This window comes from Centruroides vittatus, unplaced genomic scaffold (assembly GCF_030686945.1).
Source record: "Centruroides vittatus isolate TY-2023 unplaced genomic scaffold, ASM3068694v2 contig_808, whole genome shotgun sequence".
Taxonomy (NCBI): Eukaryota; Metazoa; Arthropoda; class Arachnida; order Scorpiones; family Buthidae; genus Centruroides; species Centruroides vittatus.
This window is the reverse complement of record NW_027122526.1, coordinates 234,804-258,912: the sequence shown is the minus strand read 5'-3', so window position 1 is coordinate 258,912 and position 24,109 is coordinate 234,804. Positions and strand designations below refer to the sequence as shown.

Genomic DNA, 24,109 nt, shown 5'->3' with positions numbered 1-24,109 from the left:
AATCGTTGAGGTTCTGCAGATGTTTCTGAAAATCCAAACAGCTGCTTTCAGACAAGAGCATTGTTTTGAGTGTGTACAAAATAGTTGCCGTTAGTGTTTCGCTTATGAATCAGAATTGAAACGAAATACGAAACCTGCAAACAGGTTATCAGTTTACAAAAAAATTTCTAAGCAAAATATTGGTGGATAAAATTTCATTGATTTATGTAAAAAAAAAAGTTGGTTCGTTGTATTACAAACTGTTTGGCAATTTAAACTTTTTTTTTAAATTGAGTCATTCGAAAATAGTATTTTCGTCTATTTTTCATTTATATATTAATTAAAATCAGGAAGAAGAAAAGCCTTAAACGAATTTTCTCTAAGCTTTAGGAGAACACTCCTAGATGGCAGCAGAGGTAAAATAGCAACGTCTTCCTCTTGTCGGAAATTAGCGACATCTATAATCAAAAATGTAAAGATTAAAATATATTTTAAAATTTTAAAAAGTATAAATCAATAAATTCGTTAAAATTACTTTATCGTAAATATGCCACATTAATGCACGATAAAAACAAATATAATTTTAATAATTAAAAAAATATAAATTTGCAAACTTTTCCAATTCTACTTTAATTTATTAACTTGGTATTTGTTTATTAACTTAATTTAATAAATGCATAATTATTTATTTTAAGTTAGATATTTAATTTTATTACATCATATTTAAAATTTGCTTATAAATAATGCAATTAATAACGCCATCTACAGGCAGTTAGAGAAAGATCGGATTATACATCATCGTAGTGTCATGGCGACAGATATCCCTCATCAACCATTTGATGCGACGAAACGTCTTCAAACAAAGAAACAAACTTTAGACGATGCTTACGCCGCGCCGGCTAACTTTCTCGAGATTGACGTAGGAAGCCCCATAACACACGGATTAGCCAGAAAGAGATATACCGATTACGAAGTGCACATGAGAGTAAGTCGATGGAGAATGTTCTGTTTTCAATTTTAAATGACGCAGTCTTGGCATTTGCATTTTTTAATTCTGCTCGAAACCTCACCTTAAATAATCATAAAGCGAAAACAAGACAACGAATTAAACACCTCGGCAATTAACTCCTCGAACACGGAGACAGCATTTTAACATTGTTATTGTACCGAAAGAGCACATTAATCTCTGATTCAGTTTGTAAACTCGAAAGGTATTTGCAGCCGTTTATATAAAATATCCATTTTCTCCCCCTCTATATCTTTGTTATGGGCAATTGGTTTCATCCTTCCATTGTTTAATCGTTATATTCAAGTAGCAAAGAAATTTATCAGCTGATTGTTTAACGAACTTCAATTGAATAGTTTCCTGTTTTAAATTGCATCTTTGTTTCCCGTTTTATACGATATTTTGGTTGGAAAACAACTACTAGTTGATGTGTAATATTTTTGTTCAGTTTTAAAGATATGCTTTACATAAACATTCATCTAAAATTTCCTGTTAACTCCATACAAAAAAAATAAGTGTTATACATAATTACGGTAGGGTCCTGGAGCTTGACATTCCGTAAAACAAAACTCGTGTGGTTCAAAAGATAAAAATGTGTAATCTAATTTTTACTGCTATAATTTTAACACTAGGATTGAGTAAGTTATCGTCCATTGCTGGCGACGCTTGATAATGTCGTCGATTTAGAGTGTTGGCAAAGAATATAACCCCCTTTTTCCGAGGTGCCTCTGCAACCTTGTGATACGAATACCATTAACTTGAAAGCAGCCAATGTATATATTTTTAAATTAAAATTTAACTAAAAATATAAATATTTACTATTGATATTCAGTTAATACATATACGAATTTTCACATAAAACACGTTTACGAAAATTCTACTATTTAGACTGGCAATATCGCTATTTATAAAACTTGTTGTTTTTGGTAACTTTTTGCCTTCTCAGTCCGCGTTGAGATTGCTGGTCTTTTCCGTATAAGCAATCGTAAATATTTTTGGGGTTTATAACCCTATATTGAAAAATACAACACTAACTAAAACAGAACATTTCTCTCTCCTTGTTAAAAACTTCAATTACATTTAGAATGCCATTTTATATTTAGTTTTACAAAGTAAATACTACAATCAGTGTTTGACGTATACAACATATTAAAGTACTATTCACATTTATTAAATAGTACTTTAAGTAATGGTTGCATTAATATTCATTATATATTGTAAATTGTTTTGTGAAATATAAAATTCTCTTATTTATTTAATTTTTCTCAATTGATCACTTGATACAAATATTAGATCAATTATATATTTTTTCTGCAATAAATAATTTTAAGAAGTTTGTTAATGTACAATTGTTTTATCATATCTAACTGCATATAAACATTTTATGCATTTTATTGCTTATAAGTAACACTATTTATACATACAGGCATATGTGCTTATATATATATACATATTAAAAGAATTGGCATAATTTCTTAAAAAATTTTGAGAAAACATTTCGACAAATTCAATTAACATGAGTGTTCTAAAAAGTAAATTCATAATTATATGTGTATTATAAAATTTTCATTCCATTAGAATCTTATGGTTATTTTCATTAGGCTATAATTTATATGAAAATTTAATATTTTGATGGCCCTTATTTTGAGAAAGTATTTTACTAAATATAAAACATTTAAAATTATCTTACGTTATGATGTATAAAATTATAGTATTCAAATTATCTGTAAATATTATTAGCGAGGTTGAGGCCGAAGTTTTAAATGTGAAAATGTGTACATTTGACGTTCAGCATCTCTTTCCTGTAAGCCTAGAAGTTTGACAATGGCATTTGGAATGTCAGTGGAATCATGCTCGACATTCCAAATGCCATTGTCAAACTTCTAGGCTTACAGGAAAGAGGCACTGAACGTCCGACATACACGTTTTCGTGTTTAAAACTTCGGCCTCAACCTTGCTATTGTTAGAAAAATTGTATAGGAGAAATTGACATTCTAAAACATAGTTGTCTTTCATAATGAATGTAACTTTCACTTTATGCCAGATACAATTTCAATGGCCATTTGCATAAACTAACAAAGATATTTTTCAAATAACTGGCACATCGTCGTCATTAACTAATTTCATATTAATGCTATTCAAGGGGAAGTTATGATTTTAAATCAGATTCTAGAAAATTATTTGCTATTCGTATTGTTGAGAATTTATATATATAAGAATGTATGTGTATGTGCAAAGTCATTTACAATGAAGTAAACTTAAGCTAACACTTGTATAACAGAATGTAAGATTTCTGTTTAGTAATACAACGGAACCTCGTTAACTCATACCTGGATAACTCAAAGTCCAAATTTATTCCCTGACCGATTTGAGTTAACCTGGTTCCACTTTGGTTTTTTGTTTTTTTGGAAGAATATTCAAGTATTAACTATTTTAACTGTTAAATTATTTTCTATATTTTAGAATAAAATGATATATTTAAGAATGCTACATCTATATTCAGACTTAATTTTAGTGCCTCAAAATTATAGCAAATAAACTAAACCATTTTTTATAATAGGAAAATGAAGAACTTATTATATATAATATATATATATATATATATATACAATATTTATAATGTAAAAGCAGATAAATTAGATTCTATTTGACTTTTATTGTAAGAATTATGTCTGTTGTATGGTTAAGATAACTAGTGTGAATTTATTTTTATCTTATCGGTATAAATATTTGAGTTTGCCACCAATTCAAATGGATCAAATTTGATAAAACTAATGTAATGACATTATTGTTACAGTATATGTTTTAATATTTAATTACATTATTAATTATTACAGTAGATTATTGATTTAACAGACTAATTGGATGAAGAGAAATGTGCTATTGTAAAAATCTGTTAAATTGAATGTGTTTTAAAAACATATTAATAATGAACTTTGTAAGTTCGGTTAAAATGTTACAAAGTATAAGTATGAATAAAATAATAATAGAGTGTACATTGAGTAATTTATACTGATTATAACGTTGATCAGACTTTTTAGCGTGCTCTAATAGTTTTAAATTTTTTTTATAGGACAGATTTTTTGTTCGTTAAATCTGACGTCTGTTAAAGTGAGGCTACACTTTATAACTAAACATACTCAGAAGAAAGTATATTAGTATTTGATTAGAGGGATGATTTTATCTTCATTAAAAAGAGTTGTTGATAAAATGTAATTAAATCTTTTGTATCTAACAGACTAATAATTATGTTTAATAACTATTTTTTAAATAGACAAATCTTCCAGTGTTTAAGTTGAAAGAATCAACAGCAAGAAGACGTTACAGTGATTTTGAATGGCTAAGAAATGAATTGGAAAGGGACAGCAAAGTAAATATCTCTGGAATTTTCTTTTTTTAATTTTCTTTTATTTGTTTTCAGTTTATAATTTGATTTTATTTTTCTTTGAAGATTGTGGTTCCACCTTTGCCAGGAAAGGCATGGAAACGGCAGTTACCATTCAGATCAGATGATGGAATTTTTGATGAAGAGTTTATTGAAGAGAGGAGGAAAGGGCTTGAATTATTTATAAATAAGTAAGAAAATTTATTATTGTTGCATGTTGTAAAACAAATTTTGACTTATGCATTTGTTCTCATGATATATTTTGAAAGAAAAACACTTCATCAGCAATAACTTCATTAAAATTCAGTCTTTCAAAGTTACAGATCAAACGAATATAATTTATTTTGATGACTAAACAATTTCAAATATGATCATGAAGAAAAATACTTTAATGCTATAAAAAAGTATGTATTGTATATGATCAAATATCTCAATATCTAAATTATACTTATGTAATTCATTACTATAATAATCATTTATGTAGATTGAATAACTTATCATTAACACGTCAGTTACATAAGTTAAGAATTGCTTTTCTGAAATAAGAATTATAGAATACATTTATTTAATTATCAATTAAAAATGAAAAGTTTCCAGTTTTCAAAAATAATCTGGCTTTTTTAAGTTGCATTAAATGAATAAGTTATCAAGAATTTTATATGATTATCTGAGTATAAATTATTAAATTATATAATGATAATTTTCTGTTTCATTGTTATCCAGAAGAGAAAAAATTTCATTTGTTGTATATGCTGCTGGATTAGTCAGAAACAACAGTATTTTATTATATTTATTGCATTTTGCCAATTGTTTTATGATGACCTCAACAATAGTTTGATTGATGTAAAAAAAATTTCATTGTATATATTTGATGACAATTATTTTTTTACTAAAGTATATATAGTTATTAATATATTAATTAAAAAAAGGATTAATATATTAAATAATTAAATACACTTATAAATTTATAATCATATGATATAAATGCATTATATTTAAATGAGTGAAGTTAATTATACTGTTTTATTATAGTTTATACAATTTCTCAGCTATAGGTTTTTAAAATAGAAACAAAATTCGGAAAATATCTATGCTAAATTAGTGAGATTTAACCTACAAAGGTTAGAATATGGCCTGATATTGCAAATAGTTGAATACTTTATCAGAATGTTGTTTAGATTATTCAAATTCAATAACTTCTGGTTCTTATTTGTAGCGTCTTATTAAAAAAAATTTAGATTTATTAACTTTATAATTTACATTATCATTGTAGTTTTTCATTGTTTGTATTACACATTAATAAATGAGTCAAACAGTTGTATTTTCATATAAAAAGTACAGTTGGACTATTGTGAAAACTTGTTTTACATAAACACAAGATTATAGTAAACTAGAAAAATATCGTTTGGATAATATTTGAATTACATTGTGAAATTAAAATGATTTTATTTTAGAATAAAATTAAAGACTGTATTTTTAACTTCAATATTTTTATCATCAAAAATGTTAAAATTGATAGAAATTAATTTCTGAACTTCAATATTTAGTTGTGCTACTAATTAATTTAGCAGTATAGAGATGATGCCACAAATCAAATTATTAAACAGTTTTAGTTGATATAAATAGAAGAAATTCTCTATGAAAAATTTCATAAAAACAGGAATTATCAATAACTTCACAAAATTAACAGTTTTATTAATGTTGAATTTTAGAAATATTAAATTTTTCTCTTCCTTTAGCATCTGAAGGTAATTAAACATGAACAGTAAAAAGTAGACCCATTAATTAATGAAACAGTTAATGGTTTTAAATAGATTTTTAAACATTTTTACATGTAATAATGATTGTGTCAGTGTTTTTCAATACTTCTTAAATTCATGTTTAATAAATGAATTTTGGAATATTATGAAGTGCAAGTACAGTATTGACCTACATCCAAGAACTACTTCAATAATATGAAGAAAGAGAAAATTATTTTATTGAAAAGAAAGAAATTAAGACAGTTTATGGAAAACAAATGTTGTTGGCTTATAAACAGGGTTTGGAAATGCATTTTATTGTTTGCTTATGATGAGTGAAAATTTATTTTATAGATGATAAAAAAAATGGGGGAAAATCAAAATTATTCAATGATACGTATTCTTTGTTGAATTGAAATATTTGGAAGATTTATTTATCAAATATACATCAACAAAACCCGATAATATAAGTAAATACACTCACAACAGCCGTAAATGAATGGGTTAAATTTGGTACAAGAGCTAGGCGTTAGGCGCCATCATGGCGCCTAACGCCTAGCTCTTGTACCAAATTTAACCCATTTATTTACGGCTGTTGTGAGTGTATTTATTGATTTATCAGTTTAATGAATTTGTTAACAATGTATATTATCTCAGATGCAAAGAATGGCAAATAAATAGTGATGAATACTAGTATTATCAAGAATAAGATATATATGTCATAATATTCTGAGCATCAAGTATTTAACTCATTTATAAAGATTTTCTTCAACTTACTAATTGACTAACATATTCACATTTTTATTACTTTCTATGTTGTTAGAAATGTACTAAATATCTTTATATATTTATTTTGCCAGTAGATTATTGTTGATTTCTGTGTCATGTTTTTGAATTTTCATATATTTCTATGCAATAATTTTGCAAATTTTTGTGTGCACGTAAAGAACACAATCCGTATATAAACTACAATTGTCCTGTATTTTGAACTTATTTATGATGACAACCTTATGAACTTTATATCACAAGGCTTTGTTTCTTTTATTATAAAAAAATTAAGCATTCTATAATTAACAAACAACCACTACTATCATCATCTGTTTTTAATTGCTGCACAATGCATCTTGTGTAACAAGTGAGTACAACTTATTTTATTCAATATGTAGTGTTTGTTTAGAATTGTTTAGATTAAATTTTATGTTATCTTTTACTTTCTTAGTAAAGTTAAATATGAAATAAAATGAAATCATTTGTAAATATTAATATTGAAATATACAACTATATTTCTTATGAAATAGAGATACATCTTAGAATCAGTAGCATAGGCTGTTGCCTTAACAGGAAACTTAATATTCTGGGATCAAATCCCAGGAATATTTCAGGAGGACTGTCCCAGATATAAAGGGTTCCATTTCTCACCAATCTTACCCATTGTAGATATGGCCAAACCCATGATGGGCCTGAAAAAAGCTCTTTTAGTGCCCACAGTTTTTGCAGTCCAAAACCTAATAATTGATAATGTTGTAAGTTGACCATGTATTACATTAGTAAATGGTTACATTACTTTCAAGTGAGCTTTGCTGTTAACAAGCATTTAATTTAAACTTTTTTAACATTTATTATGCATGTTATGCATTATGTATTATGATTCAGCATTAAAAAACAGTTGTATATGCAGAAGATAAAGAAACTACAGCTTAAAATAAAAATAAAAAATACCACAAACATTTTGAGGCACTTTTATTGTTTTACTAGCTTGTTACATAACAATAGTTAACAAAACATGATTATTTTAAAATGTTTTCCTTCATTAAATAACCATAAATTTAGATTTTAAACTCATATCTTTAGAATCATAGAAATACAGTTATTAGTTTTATTATTGAAATTGTTTGATAAATATTAACAGTAGATGACAATTAAAAGGAATTTCATAGAATTAAAATACTTCAATGTTAATAACCACGAAAACTTAAATATAGAATGTTTTAAATATATTTTTGGTTTATTTAATTTTTCTGTTATGAGTTTATTCCTAAGATTACATAGATATGAAAAATTAGATCGCATCTATTATACACTAACAAATATAGTGGGTGATTGGTTAACGAACATAATCCATTCCAAGACTGTGTTCACTATCCAAATTGTTCGTTAACCGATCATGGATTTTTATGGGAATTTAATTAATCCATTCTGGAGACCCCCAAAAATAAAAAATTATATACTTTCTTACTATGTTTATTTATATGTAATAATAAAAATGCACACATACACTGTCTTGCATTTTTATCAGTCATGTCTTTTTCTGTTGGTGAGATATGTTTTCAGAAGAAAACATATCTCACCAAGTTTCTTGATGTTCTTCATTCAAGAGTTATTGGTGTTCTTCTGTCGTCAGATCAGTTTCAGGTTCTGTTATGAGCTCTTCAATGTTCTTTATTTCTCAGATGTGATTTTTGTTACTCCTTTAGCTGCTTGAATCTTCTTGATTATACTGTATCTTTCTTAGATGAGATTGAACTGTGGCCTACTATAGACCTGTTCAAGCCATACTGCCCAGCAACATCAACCCACTCTCTACCTTTGCTATTGTACTCTCACCTTTCGAAAATAAAAACCGATGCAAAACTTAACGAGTGCCTGCTTGACAGTCTTGTGAATACTATAAAAAAATTTTTTGTCAGAAAAATAAAAGGCTGGAATTACAAGGGAGAGTTTCAAAGTTCAGAGGAATACTATCCGATCAGTATATACTGGGTTGAGCATCGACATCGACATCTCCTGCGCTCCAAAAAGATTCAAATTGTTGCCCGAAGACAAGGGAAGAAAGACCAATTGGTATTCATTATTTTATGTTGCTTCTTCTTGTGCTTGTTCTGTGAGATGTTTGTTATCCGAACATAAAAGCTTTCGCAAAAGTGTTTGTTATTCTATTTGTTCATAGTTCAAACTGTTCATTAACTGATCACCCACTGTATAAGTATTTTGTTTTGACTAGTTTAGATTTTAGAATGTACTGGAATAATTAGTCTTTATTTCAGTTAGGAACAATTTTTATTGTAGTAGTAGTTGATGAGTAAAAACAGCCAATCATTTTGAAACAAATTTTTTGAAGTCTGTTAAGTGTATCGTATTATATAAATGCGCAATTAAGAGAGATGCAGTTTTATGGACAATACAATATCTTGTATTGTGGATAAAACTGTCTCTCTCTCAATTAAGATTTTTTGGCAAGGACAATGCCTATATATTTCTATTTATACATAAAGGCATAAAAACAAAAATTGATTTTGGATTATATTTAATAAAGAAGAAAATAATGTTAAATAATTTGTTTGACTCTTTGCTGTTCATATTATAATATTGTTTATCTTAATTTTAGTATTTTGGAATTTTATCGTGTTTTCTTTTATAAAAATTTCAGGGTTGCAGGTCATCCTTTAGCACAGAACGAGAGGTGTCTCCACATGTTTCTCCAAGAACCTGTCATAGACAAAAATTATGTACCAGGAAAAATCAGGAATACGTGATTTTGTTTACTTTTACTAAATTCAGATTTTTTGTGATTTTTTCCGGCAACACCAAAAAGTGATAGTTTGTTACTCCTGATCATATTTCCATGCAACTGGTTATTGCAGTCTGTTTCAAAAAGAAAAGATGAAATAGTTATATATGCACTTTTTAAAAAATTGTATATTAGTATTTTATAATTTATTTAGAAGTTTTTTTAATTACTGTATAGTTTTATTGTATTGTGCTTCCCTGTATCCTAATTTATTATTCTAAACCTAAAAATTCTTTATACTCATTTTCTATTATACATATTCTCACTAGATATAATATTTAATAAATTTTTTGTTTGATAAAATTTATTGAAAATATACTTAAGCTAACAGTTTGGAGTGTTTTCTTTTATACTTATAAAAAAAAATGCAAAAAAAATGTAAAAAAACTCAACTGTTTGTGAAATTCCCATTAGAATATACAATAAAATGTATTCTGTTAATTCTAGGTTATATTGTTTATTTCAAGTGATATAAAATTACAAATTGTTGACATTATAGATGCAACAATAAGGTACAAATCAATCTTTATTGTTAACAATGCTTTTTTCATAATTTTGATTTCTTTTAGTGAAAAGTGAATTGAAATAAAATGGGAAATTGTTTTAAAGGAATCAGGTAATAATTAAGAAATAATTTAAAATACAAATTTCTCCATTAATATACTTTATTTCGATAGTGAAATATTTAACAAAAGAAATCAAATAAGTCTCAAAAAGGTAGGATAAACCAATTAAACATATATAGTAGAAGTAAAATTTTACATATATAATTTATAAGATGTTCAGCTAAGCATTTATCCAGGAGCAAGAGAGATCTTTCCAGCATTGCATGATTATGTGCATTTGGTGCATTCTAAGACAATATTGTATAAATTGATAGAAAAAAAGTGAACTTATTTTGTTAGAAAACATGTTCAAAACTGTCTTCAATGGATATACAAAGATGTAAACAACGGAGCATTGATGTTCCAGATGGTACAGCATTCTGGTGTCATTGTTTAACAGTCCTCTTGTACATGTTTCTCTGGTTTGTCAGTAATACTTGGCACTGCTGGGAACATGTCCTATAAGTTACTGATGCATACTGGGAATGATTTAGGTACTATCATATCGATACCTAACCTGCTGTAGTTGCACCAATGGAAAGTTATCAAGCCATTCATCCACTATTCTGTTTAGGATGTTCAGATATCAGTCACTCTTCAGAGTGCTAAAAACATATACAGAATCAAGAAACTGCTCAACTCAAATTCCACACTAGACATTTAGGATAAAACTGTGGTTCTCAATCCATGGTCCGCAGAACACGAGTGCTCCGTGAAGCCACTTCAAGTGTTCTGTGAAAAAATGAAATATACAATAAAAAATTGTTGCAAAAGAAAAATCAATACAATGCAAAACAATTTTTGTATGGGAATGTAATCAGCAAGTGCCAGCCAGTGACGTCATATACCAGACCGAGTGCACTCTTGATTTCAAAAAGGTTTGCCACCCCTGCTTTAAAGCTGGTGTATTTTAAGTATTCTGTGGAAAAAATGTCAAAGTTTAGTGTTCCCCAACTTCAAAAAGATTGAGAAACATGGGGATAAAACACACTGTGTTGCATATGTTACATGCATCATGGTTCATGCTGTGTTCAGTGATGAATGTTGTGAAAACTATACACACTATTCTGGAAAAACTGCCTCATAAAATGTGCTAAAGGAGTTGCAGTTCATTATGCTATAAATTGAACATGATATTGCACCACTTGAATCTTTTCGTGGCATCATCTCTGTTGATTGAAGATAGCAACAGAATGGGTGCATGTCATGGCAATGTAACATCCAGTATATTTGTGTATGCCGTGGTCCACAATATAATGTAATCTAACCAAAGTCAGTAAGATCTCTTGCCCTGGATAGATGTTTAAGTGGACATCTTGTATAATGTACAGAAATTCTAATCTATTCCTTCATGAATCAGAGAACTTTCAGCAATTTTCTAAATTACTGTAAGGTCTGCAAGCTCTTCCAAACCAAAACTATTTAAAATTTTTGTGGGGAAGATACAAAATTAGAGTTAAAACAAATAAATATGAAATTTTTTACAAGTTTATTAACTAAACGATTTATTTAATATTAGATTAATATATTTTCCTATTTCTAAATATTCGTGAATTAAGATTTATATGATAAATCAGTATATACAATGATAAACATGTGACTATGGTTTGACTATAAATATCCATTACAAAATCAAATATGGTTTAATCATTTAAGTTTTTCTTCAATGTTATGGGTTTACATGTTTAGTAACTCACTCCTTAGTGTTCATCTGATATGGATAATTATCATTTTCACGCTATCTTTTTAATTGAACAATCTTAAAAATACATTGCTGGCCATTAAAATTGCGACACCATGAAAGCAGCAGGCAACAAATGTGAAATTATCATGAAAAGTACAACATGCTGGTTGCTTCGTACATCAAGATTACCTGTCAATTGAATCATGTCTTCCTTCCAATATACTATATGTGTATTATAAATATGATTCTGCTATTTGCCTTCCTTTCTGGTGTAGCAATTTTAATGGCCAGCAGTGTAAATTGAAAGTGAAATACTTAGTTTGATATCAAAAAAAATATTTCAAAATCTGAGAAAATGCCATAAACGTGTTATATCTCAGGATGGGATAAAGATTAAGAAACAGAATTTGGCATGGTAACTTGTATATAAGGGCATTAATGTCATAAATTTTGGAGTAACAGGAGAGATAGAGGAGGGACAAGGGATCGTGTATCATATCGAGTGGGGTCAGACTTAAATAAAAAATTGTATTGGTTAGTGACATTTAAAACATTTTAAAAACTCATCACTAATCTCAAAATTAAGCCTTTTTTGCCTAATAATAATTAATAACTTTTATATTATTATCTCGTAACAGGCGGCACCCCAGTCAATTTTAACTGGGCTATTTTTATCGTTATTCAACAAACTTAAGCCTTTTAAGCTTTTGTTATGACTTAAATTTTATATCTAAGTATAACTGAAACTTATCAAATTGGTCCCCTTAATTCCTATTAGAGTGGCTGGAAAGTCAAAGCAAGAGCCTTTGTCATATTTTAAGAATTCCTTTGTATAACACAAAAGCTTGCTTTGACTTTGCTTTGAACAAAAGATGAAAATTAATGGTACAACTAAATAAGCCTATGTGAACGTAAGCTTTCAAGAAATAAATTCCTAAAAAGAAGGCTAGTTTCACTTGCACTAATTGAATAGTCGTCTTTAGAAAATTGCAGATATTTATTCATAATTTCCTTCTACCGGTTAGTAGTTTTAAAAATAAACAAGATTTCTCGAAGTAATGTTGAAAAAAGTATTGATTATAGTTATTCTTTCGAAAGAATCAATTTCTACGTCTAGCAAATACCTATAATCAAAGCCGCTAAACCTTAATTATCGGTTGACTAGTTTTATTTCTATCGAAATTGATTCCTGCTATCAAGTTATTTAGGAAATCAATAAGTTTTTTTTATAATACAATCACTGATTTCAGTATTTTGCATTTGTTAGTTCTCTACATATCGAAAATCTTTCGAGATGCAAACTCTAATAAATTTATTTATAGTGTGTATATATTTATGTGGCATCTCTAGGCCCTGACGCATTATAAACAAAACTGGCCTAGGGGCATCCACCTAAAAATTCCTGGGATTTTTCATCCGTCCGGATTCGTTTCAGAGCCCTACAGCAGTAAGCTGACACCCTATCCACTAGGCCATTCAGCCATTCTATATACTGTATATTGTAAAATTATAGACTCCACGAGATCATGTTAAATGCTTTAAATTACATATAATCATTTTTTTACATAAAATAATCTAAGTTTCGTGTTAACTAAGGTTAAAAGTCAATATAATAATATAATATTGTCACTTTCGGAATAGCCTGTCTTCAGTTAAATCATTGCCAAGTCTTTTTCTCAGCTATCGAATGGCTTCTGATATTTGCTCATTTGAAATATCGGTTAATTCAATTCGCAATTTGTTATATTTTGAAATAGTTTCTTTACGTTCATAATTGACAACAACATAATTGAAGCCCCGAGGATTATAACAAGGTTTAGGGTTTGTTGGGCAAAATTACGAACGTTTTTTGTATGTTTTTCAGGGCATAGAATCAGAATCCGCCATGATTTTGCCCATAAACTCACGTATAATCCTGTGGGAGAGGTTTGTAATATGAAAGAATGATGATTCACAGAATACTATAAATGGACTTACATTTTGATAAGGCTTTACGATAATAAATATACTGGCATAAAAAATTACGGATTTTGGCGATCTTCTTTCGCTTCTCTTGCAAAATTTTAGAAAAAAACACTAAGCCTAGTTATAATCCTCAGATCTCCAATTATCAATGTACGGTACACCTAAACTATTTAATGATTTCAAGATAACGTGACAGTCATTCGCGAGTTTCTTTTTCAAATAACACAAAAAATACGAGGGATAAATTTTATGCCACAATTTCTACTAGCATCGTGATTAATCGGACCACAACTGTAGTCATTGACATATGTGTCTGAGACATAACTGTATTAGGTGCATAACTCTTGTCAATTAATACAATTTTGAGAATTATAATTTAATGAATGCCCATTTACTTGGTACAAATTAAAATTGGTATCCACTTGTGTTAAAAATGCAATGCAGTTTCAAACCGAAAGGTAGTTCATAACAAAGATTTTCTCATTTAGAATAGAAAAAACCTTGGGAGGAGAAATAGCGAAGGAAGTCAAGAACTCGAAGAAATTAGCGAAGGACCACCACAGAACATTGTAAATAGTATTATTTTTAAATAAATAAACCTTGATAGACTATTCTTTCTAATAAATTTAAGAACTTTCCAGTTGCTGAATAAAGTAGAATTAAAAGATTCTGCTACAGAAACAGATTATAATTTTTTTTCACTTGCCAAAAATTTAGAAAATATGAACACGAATTCATACAATGAAAAAATTCCATCAATTGGCAGATACAGAGACAGCATGGACATTATTATGGACAGATTGAAAAATTCGGAAATCGAGTCGCCAACCATTTTTTCTTATAACATCAATAATGATGATGTTAGTTTATTACACTTATTATTTCGTATATACATATACATCATATAAAACTTATCAGAGAAATGTTTATTCACAGAACAATGTAATAAACGTTCAAATCGATGAAGAATCCGATGATCTTAACAGCGATGATAATTCAGTAGTAGTAAATGAAAATAATTAGTATAAAATGCTGGGGAAAAAAGTAGAAAAATAAATTTAACAATATTCTCAATTGTGCTTTTGTAGACTCTTTCCATATTAATTTTTACTGTCGTTACTTTCACAAAAGATAATAGAGAGATTGAGGCCGAAGTTTTAAACGCGAAAACGTGTACGTCGGACGTCGAGCGCCGCTTTTTGTAAGCCTAGAAGTTTGGCAATGGCGTTTGGAAAGTCAGTGGAATCGTGCTCGACATTCCAAACTCCATTATCAAACTTCTGGGCTTACAGGAAAGCGGCGCTCAACGTCCGACGTACACGTTTTCGCGTTTAAAACTTCGGCCTCAACCTCGCTAATACAATTTTTAATGAAAAGTTAAAATTTTTCATACTTAGCTTATATAAGTATATTGGTATATAACAGAATATGTGTTTAGCGGATATTCTTAGGACCGAAGAAGTTGTTCGCTTAAGATTAGGGTTTCTCATTTCCCGGTCTTTTGCATGTCCCGGAATTTCGGGATAAATGTGAACAGTTTCCCGGGATAGAATTAATTATTCTTAAGATATACAAAATATCTTTAAATCAAATGAAATAATTATTTTTCATTTTTTAAAGTAATTTAGTACGTTCTGCAACCTCCAAAATCATATTAATGCTGTGTAAGATATATTGGTTTATTGCTTTAATACATTTAAGAGAAAACATGTTGTGTTTTTCACCCGTAGCCTGGAAGATTTCTAGTTCGTTTTCGAGATTGTAGTACTTCTTTTGCTCTCTAGTATTCTTGATTTGTCTATCTCGACTGCTTTAATAGAAACGTCAAGCTTATAGCCCGATAATTCGGCATTTTGTTCTGCTTTAATAATTAGGTTTATGAAGAAAAACTTCATACTTATGAAGTTTTTTCTTCATAAACAGACTTCATATTCGTTTGTATCCTTGCCCAATTTGCACAATTTGGCGTTACGCAGTTATTGAAGTTACTGGGAATGGTTAAAAATTAAGACAGCTTAAGCACAATTATTCCAGATAATACAGGTTGTGACAAGTAAAGAATTTTCAGTCCTGCCACAAATAAGTTACATATTGATACTGACAATCTATGACATGCCATAACGAGGAAAAAAAAAAAAAAAACTAATAAGTAAGTTTAAAATTAATAAATATAAATGTACTCTGACAGTTTATGAGCTAATTATACTTTCTATTTGCAAAATTTCCACAACCTTAATACAGAATGAGAAAACAGTGAATTTTTAAGAAAAATTTGCGGGACTTCCCGGGATGAGAAGAATTTCCCGGATTAAAAAAAAAACAACCGGGATCCCGTTTGAGAAACCTTACTTAAGATAATATCCGTTAAAATGTTGTCATATTTTACAGAAATTTTATAAATAATCGATAATAAAGTTTGTTTTGTGATAGAATTAGTGATAAAAACGGAAATCAGAAATTGTCAAAGAATCGCCGAAAATATAATGCTACTTTTACGCTATGATTAATTAACACAATTTGACAGTAGAATTAAGCTCCAATTTGTATAAAATTTAATACAAAAATTTTAGAATTACTTAATTTAAGAAATCTATGAGCTGGTCTGTAATGGGACTGAAAACCTATTTACCATAAACTACGAGGCGGCACTACGAATTGTGATAGATTTCCTAAGCAGTGCAGCACTTAAGACTATGTTGCAAATAAAGACTAGAGACCACTCCCGCTTGTTTACATTGCATCGCCCACTAGTGTTCTAGAGAGTAACACCACTGAGCACTGGTAGTTAGTTGTGGGTTCACGCCTCGCCAACGGGTCGGCCACGTGGAGTTTTCCAGATTTTCCTCACGTTAGTAAATACCTAAATAGGGACCAGTTTCCCACAGAAAGTCCTCCCGAGTGGTATCTCCCTCCGCCGTAAACAAATAACATTGTTCCGCCACGGATTCGGCAGATAATCCAATATGGCCGTAGAGCCAGGATGTTTCAAATGCACTCAATCGAGTGAAACTTATCCTAATTAATTTCGATAGGAGTTATTTCAGTTATTTAAATAGTTCAAATAACTGTACACGTAACGTTCGAGAATACTATAATTGTAGCGGAGTAACCTTTAAGCTTAGCCTGTGATTAAGTTATTTTACGCAAGGTTTTTAATCATTTATTTTGAAAAATAGTGATATTATTTTGAATTTAGACTGATTGCAGAACGAACTTCTAACGATTACGGTGTTAAGGTTACTTGACATTAAATTTACTCGTTCACTAAATAATTTTATGGTTTATCACGAATGAGGGGATGAGAACTTCGGCAAACATCTGTAACCATTTCACCATAATCCTGCTCTTCGTCACGAATCAGTGTTACATAAGGCTTAAAGTTAATACATCTCCAGTGTTTTTACATTGTCACGTGAATATTTGCCATGTTGATATTAATAATATAAAGATCTTAAATAGGGAAAAAAATGTAGTAAAAAGAAAATTCAAAGAACATTTCGCGATTGTTATGCAAAATAATGTTATGAATTTAAATAACGGCGTGATACCCGCAGAATGCTGGGAAGAGCTGATCATACATAATAGTTGTAAACGCGATGGTACTTGTGTTAATGATGTGTCTACTGCTGCTGGATAACCTGTATTACATTCTTTTTGTAAGAAACCCTACTGAGGAGGCCAATAAAGGCGAAATGCATTTAGGGTTAAGTATGGTGTAAAATAATAAAAAACTATTTTTCTCTCAACGTTAACCTGTTTGTTCTTTTGCTTTTTTATACCAGTCCACGTTCCGTTTTGAGTAAATGAATTAATGACTTGGAATTTTTTAGCCTCCAGAAGTCAGAAAGGATAGGAGACTTGTTTTTCCGTGTGCTAGTTTTTAATTAATATTTTAAGAACTTAACCATTAAATTGAAAATATGTAAAAAAAAAAAAAAAAAAAAAAAAAAACAGTAGACCTAATTGTTTAATGAATTAATATTCACTCAATTTTAGAAAATTAAGTATTAATAAAGAACGTTATTTGTAAATTATGATGTTGAATTAGTCCCACCAGTGGTCGAGCGGTTTTGTTCCCTAAACACTCGTGGGTTTGCGCCTCGCCAGGTGGTAGAGTTTTCTGGGTTTTCTCTACGTCTGTAACACCTGAATAGGGGCCAGTTACCAAAGACCTCCCGGAAGGCATTTCCTCTAGGCAGATCGTCCAAGTGTTGCGTTGACGAAACTTAACTAAATAAACAAACCTTCCACGGAAAATTTTCTGCGGGGGCCCATGTCAGTAGATGTTATTTTCTTATTATTACTTTTTAAATACTGTATAAGAAATATAAAATTATATTTGCAAGAATTTGATGTAGAAGATACCACATGTATGTAAAATTAAAACCAGGTTTTTATCTATAGCTTATATATATATAATGAGGATGTTTATTTGTTTGTTCGTTACACACGCCTAGGCCGTTCGATTAATTGCTACGAAACTCGCAAATTACGTTTATATACTTCTAAATTGGATAATGTCATACATCTTACCCCAAAATATTGATGTATTTCTATATATCGATTAATTTCTGTATACGTTCGATTTTCTGGCTTTACATGTAGCGTTTGGCATAAAATCTAACAAAATAATAAATTAAGTACAATTCTTACAAATAAAAGACGTCTCGTATTTATTACATTGCTGTAACCGAAGCAGTATTTTAGATATTTTATTTAAACATTATGAACATATTTAAAAGTATTGAAGAGATTTAATATCAAAGATTTGTGAATTTATATGTATAAAATATTTTAATATTAGTTGATATATTTGAACAAATTTTTAGGCTGTGTTGCTCTCGATATCACGTCACGAAAATGTTGATAATTATTCTATTATTTTATGATATGATTTTAATGGATATAAAAATCTCCTCGTAATTCATAATTATAGAAGGCAGGATAACAAGAGTATAAAACGTTATAAATCGATACTGGAGTAAAATTATTTAATTTATTCAGATATTAATTCTTATAGATGGATTACAAATGCATCAGTATATAGTTTGTGATGAATTTAAATAGGGTAATACAAATATAAATGTTAAGAATGTACTTAAGTTTGGTTATTACCATGATAATTTAATTCTTGAAGTCCTTTGAGGGCGTAAATTCGAGAGTTAAAAGGGGGTTCATGACCCGCAAGTTCGATAGGAAATCGATCGGATGTTGATTACACATCCGATCCGATCAGAAAAAGAAAACAAAAATCCAAGGCATCGCGATCAGATCAGAAAGAGAAAACAAAAGTCACAGTCATCACGAGTCAGCAAATTAGTCATCGAACATTGAATAATAGACTGGCTCAGTGCCAACAATGATGGTATAAAAACCCAATCGACTCTGGAAAGAGGGCGATCGTCCAGGAAGGTCTGAATCCAGTGTCTCCAGTCCCGGACATAAGACTGATTACACCTTCCATAGTCCAGGAGGTCGTCTCATACGGTCATCGGACCACATATTAAGGCATATCGACTTTGTTTTAGAACTGTAGTGCATTCTTTATTTGTCCATTTGCAGATAATGAAGAGTGTATGAAGAATTTAAGCACTGAAGAGGGGTCAGAGAAAATAATACTGATCCGAAATGCATTTGTAAAAAGGCAATAAAGGAGTTTGAACCTGTTAAGCTGTGAGGCAGTCTACCGTCAATTTTTCAGATTAAAGAGACTACTACTAGATCAACATATAATACAGCTACCATAGAAAATTTAATGGTATTTTATCATTACGCGTATGATTGGTTGGTTAATTGGTGTGTTTTGATGCAGCATAGCCTATACTCTCCTTACGCCCCGACCATTTCTGTCTTTATGTATTCTATAATCTATTAGTGAGAAAAAACCCCAAAGAGTTAACAATTTAAATTAAATATCAAGACACAGAAACGAAATTTCTCATCAGAAAAAGATCGTTTTATTTATAGAAATTTTGTAAATCAGCATTTCGAGTGTCTCAAATGAATGATTATTCTGAGGTTTTTCTTGAAATTCCAGACAAACGCTGCAATCTCATTAAATGAGCTTCGGCCAATAAGCGGTTAATGCACCTGTATTCGCAATTTGTATTATCTTCTTCGTCCGATTCATAAGTTCCAACGTTGTTTCCGCTTGCTGCAAAATACCTCCCATTAGGCCCATTATCATATTTTTCTGAAGTGACGTTCTTCTCCTTTGAGGAAGATGTCCCTTCGTCGGCAGAATCGCGCGTTTTGACTAATTTATTTTCGGTTTCTTCGAAACTTGCCATTTCAATTCCTGGACATTGTGCAGCAATTTCATCTGTTTTTCTTTGTTGGTCTTCTTCATTCCCTTTTGTCTTTACTCTTTTTTTATTTACGGGATGCGCCGACTCTGTCTTTCTTTTGATATTTTTTCCTCTTTACATTTTTTGTGGACTCGACTTTGTGAAAGATGATTATTAATAAAACTTGAATTGTTGATTTTTTAAACAATGACAAAAGAAATTGTTGAATAAGAATTAAAATTCTTTCTTGGCATCGTCTCGAAATTTGCTTAATTACGCCTAAAATAAGAATAAATTACAAACAACATGGAACTAAAATTTATAATACAGTATATTAAGGTTGTTGCACGTACATTTATTTGGCTGAACTTTAGAGCATCTTTAAGAAGCATCATTGAAGGCACAAAGTAAAGCTCGAAGCCTTTTTCTGTGACGATGCTTGTTTTCCTGCTTCATCCAAAATTTCCTATAGCCTGTGTAATGTGCACTTTATTCACATTGCTTCCAGTATTCTTATGCCACAACTTTCAAAATTTTCCTTTCACTTAGCTTTTTTTTTTGTTGAATTTTTTTGAGATTAAAATAATTAGAAATAAACTAATAAGTTCATTATTTCAATATACATCATACTAAACACGCTACAATGCAATTATAAAATACTTAATTCTTTAAATTGAATTTCTTTAGACCTATTCCTCCGTGCGGGCATTAAGAAGGTAACCATCGTGGGTTTGGCTGGGCCTGTAATGGGAGTTGGAGAGTGATGAGGGACCGTGATCGATGTTTTCTACCAATCACCCATGCGAAATATTTACTGGTATCCCTACTGGAGATAGAAACTGTTCCTCAGAGAGGCAGCCCACCGTCCATTTAGGATGTTATACAAACACCTTTCTCGACATTAAAACCATGCTACTTTAGCTTAGGCTGCGACTATGCAGACGCCAGCGAGCGAGAATATGTGGCGAGAAGAGGCGAGACGTGATAAATATCAAAACCTGTCAGATATGTGCGAGAACCAGAAATTCGCTCTCGCCAGCGTTATTTCTCGCTTCTCGCTTGTGCATGGTTTTCCTTTGCGCCCTAATGGTTACAAGACAGAAAATGGAAAAATAAGCATTCCTTCCATCACGCATTTCTCATTTGGATATGGTGTACCAATTCCAGTTCCATAACATTCTAAATGTATGAATGCAGAATTTACATGATGATTTCGAATATATCAACAATATTTGTATTTGTAAATGTGATGATTCCAGTTATTCCCGTAATGGCGATTCTGGACAAACAAAAAATTTACGGAGGGTGAAACCTTGACGATGGTTACGTGGCTTCGTACAGAATTTATATTCCGTGACTAACACCACCCGGCAGAATAATTTGAAGATATAGTTGAATTTTTTATGTTTTAGTTTTGAAAATGTTCTTTAGCTATAGGAATATTTATTTCTTAAGAAGCTTCTTAAGGATTATCCTGAAGAACTCGGCTTCTACTGAATTATTTTACGTGCGATTTTTTGCATTTTTTGTAGGAAATCGAAGATATTTTTTGACCCATCTAAAAATTCTCTAAGTCTCGGAAGAGGGTAAACCTAATTCTTGCACCCGGTGAAAAGGGTAAAATCGTCTATAATGTAATAATCTTTTCTACAGATTTTATGTCCGAAAATCTGTCAATTATAATTATAATTAAATTATTAATTATAATATAGCTTTGTAAAGAAACGTACTGTACATAAAAATAACAGAAAATCTTGTTTACTTTTTAAATCTTAAAACAATGCACTTAGTCAAATAGTGGCTAATGGAATCATTGGAAGCGTTATACGATATTTTGGTGTGTAGCATCCAACAGCTAAACCGCCAGAGGTTGGTGCTCTGTAAAACGTATGGGCGAATGCCTGTAGTCTGGCTGCTTTAGTGTTTACACCATTCAAATATTTTCGCCATGGAAGCTGTCCCGTATTCGATAATACGGCGCTTCCATTGGGATTACGCATATACGAATTTATATTTGAATATACAATAGCAATCTTATCATTGTTTTTCACACGTATAGAAATTTGTAATATAATACATAATGAGGTTATAATAAAATATTCATTTTAAGAAATTCAAGTCCCTAGCTGAGCTGATGATAAAGCGTCTTCGGTATCAAAGAAGCGGTTGTTGAATTTGAAACACATCCAGACTTAACTTCCAACTGTAGTCGTTTCGATGTAGTTTTTAGAAATACAATACTGTGGCGATGCCTTCTTTAATAAGAGATCGTTTACGAAACTTTAAATGCATAGTGCACTGATTTTGAACCCAAACACAAAAACAATCGGTTTCTGGATTATCCGAGACCTCCCGGTCCCATTAAGTTCGGATAAATGAATTTCCACTATGTAGTATTTGCTTTATATAATTTATTATAATTCGTCTTAGTTTCTCATCTAAATTTATTTACGGTTTAACATAGCGCTATCATCAGATGGGAAACCTTTCTAGATGATGCCCAGACGGCTGGATGGCTTGGTCCTCAAAGGCTATTCGGGATCGAAAAACACCAGGAATTTTACGTAGGTTGGTTCATTCGTCCAATAATTGTGGGCCTGGCCAAACCAATAATGGACTTTTTGCTAAAAAGGCCCTTTTAGTGTCCACGGGGCGGAGAGCTAAAAAAGGCACTATATGAAGTGAATAGTTTTAACTTCTATCCTTAAACACACACATTTTATGTATTGATATAATTGATATCTAATACAGAAAGTTATGTAACAATCCATAATACAATAAGTAAATCGTAAGCAAGAATTGTATTTCTTAAATATTTTCCATACTTCCATTATAATTAATTTTCGATCTTATTTAGTGTTTTCTGTCGAACGAATTATGTAACTTTACTTTTCGGAAAAGTATGTGAAATTGATTCAAGTAAACGACTGCTCTTGCGTATAATTCCAATGTAAAAATGTTTGTTTATTTGCATTTTAAACAAAAAATAACACCCATTCGATCTACACGCAATATTTAATTTACTTTAAACATAACCTATATATAATTTTTGTTGTAATCAATCGGATAAGTGTAAACATTTCTGTATCTGAACAGAAACAGCGTCATCCGATTTTTTTTCAATTCGGTAGATAATATATATTCTAGTCATAATAAACTAAATGGAAGTAACGTGTTTCTATAAAATAAACCAACTTTTGCACTTAAAATTTCTCTTATAGTTTTTTAACTAAATTTAACAAAAATTGCCTTGACACACGAAAACTTGCAAGCATTTTTGGGGTCTCCCTGATTCCGGTATTTTATCTTAAACAATTCGTCGAGCTGTTTAAGTCCTTGGCCATAAAACTGACAAACATGTTTTGGTCGAAATATTATAAACTGAATAATTAACTATATAATAATTTTCTAATATATACAGTACTTATCGATCCCATTTTTGCTTGGCTCTGAGGAGTCGTCATAATAGAATTTATCTTCCATTACCTGAAATACGAAGATACGAAGACATAAAATTATCAATCCCTTAGTTTATGGTATTTTAATAAAATATAAATAAATAATATTTATTATAAATAATAAATAATCATTTTACATTGTCTAAAAACACAAAATTAATATTGATTTTACACATTCATCGTTCATATTGGATGTCTGAAGGTGAAAATTAACAATAATTTTGAAAAAAATAATAATCGTGTATTACTCGTCTTCCTGATCTTTGAATACCAAGAGAGCCTTTATAATAAATCAATTCGTGGATTCGGTCAATATCTGTGAATTATTGAATATAAACTGTACGCTTCTCGAAATGGGATGGCAGGATTATGAGGAATGGGCCAACGTGTCCGCACTAGACTATACAGTAGAACCTCTATTATCCGGACTAAT

General features: G+C 30.1%; 2 protein-coding genes across 2 annotated transcripts; both read left to right on the top strand.

Moving 5' to 3' along the window:
• The first annotated feature begins 434 nt into the window (after positions 1 to 434).
• Positions 435 to 10,118, top strand: LOC136982123 (sorting nexin-12-like). The gene is made up of 5 exons (XM_067278549.1): positions 435 to 451; positions 748 to 964; positions 4,260 to 4,355; positions 4,437 to 4,561; positions 9,537 to 10,118. Coding segments are annotated over exons 1-5 (546 nt in total). The 5' UTR covers positions 435 to 449; the 3' UTR covers positions 9,643 to 10,118.
• A 41-nt stretch (positions 10,119 to 10,159) lies between these two features.
• On the top strand, positions 10,160 to 14,968 carry LOC136982124 (uncharacterized). Its single transcript, XM_067278550.1, has 5 exons — positions 10,160 to 10,293; positions 10,355 to 10,394; positions 14,420 to 14,500; positions 14,573 to 14,791; positions 14,868 to 14,968. The coding sequence occupies exons 1-5, from the start codon at positions 10,268 to 10,270 to the stop codon at positions 14,952 to 14,954; spliced, it is 453 nt and encodes a 150-aa protein (XP_067134651.1). The 5' UTR covers positions 10,160 to 10,267; the 3' UTR covers positions 14,955 to 14,968.
• The last annotated feature ends 9,141 nt before the right edge of the window (positions 14,969 to 24,109 follow it).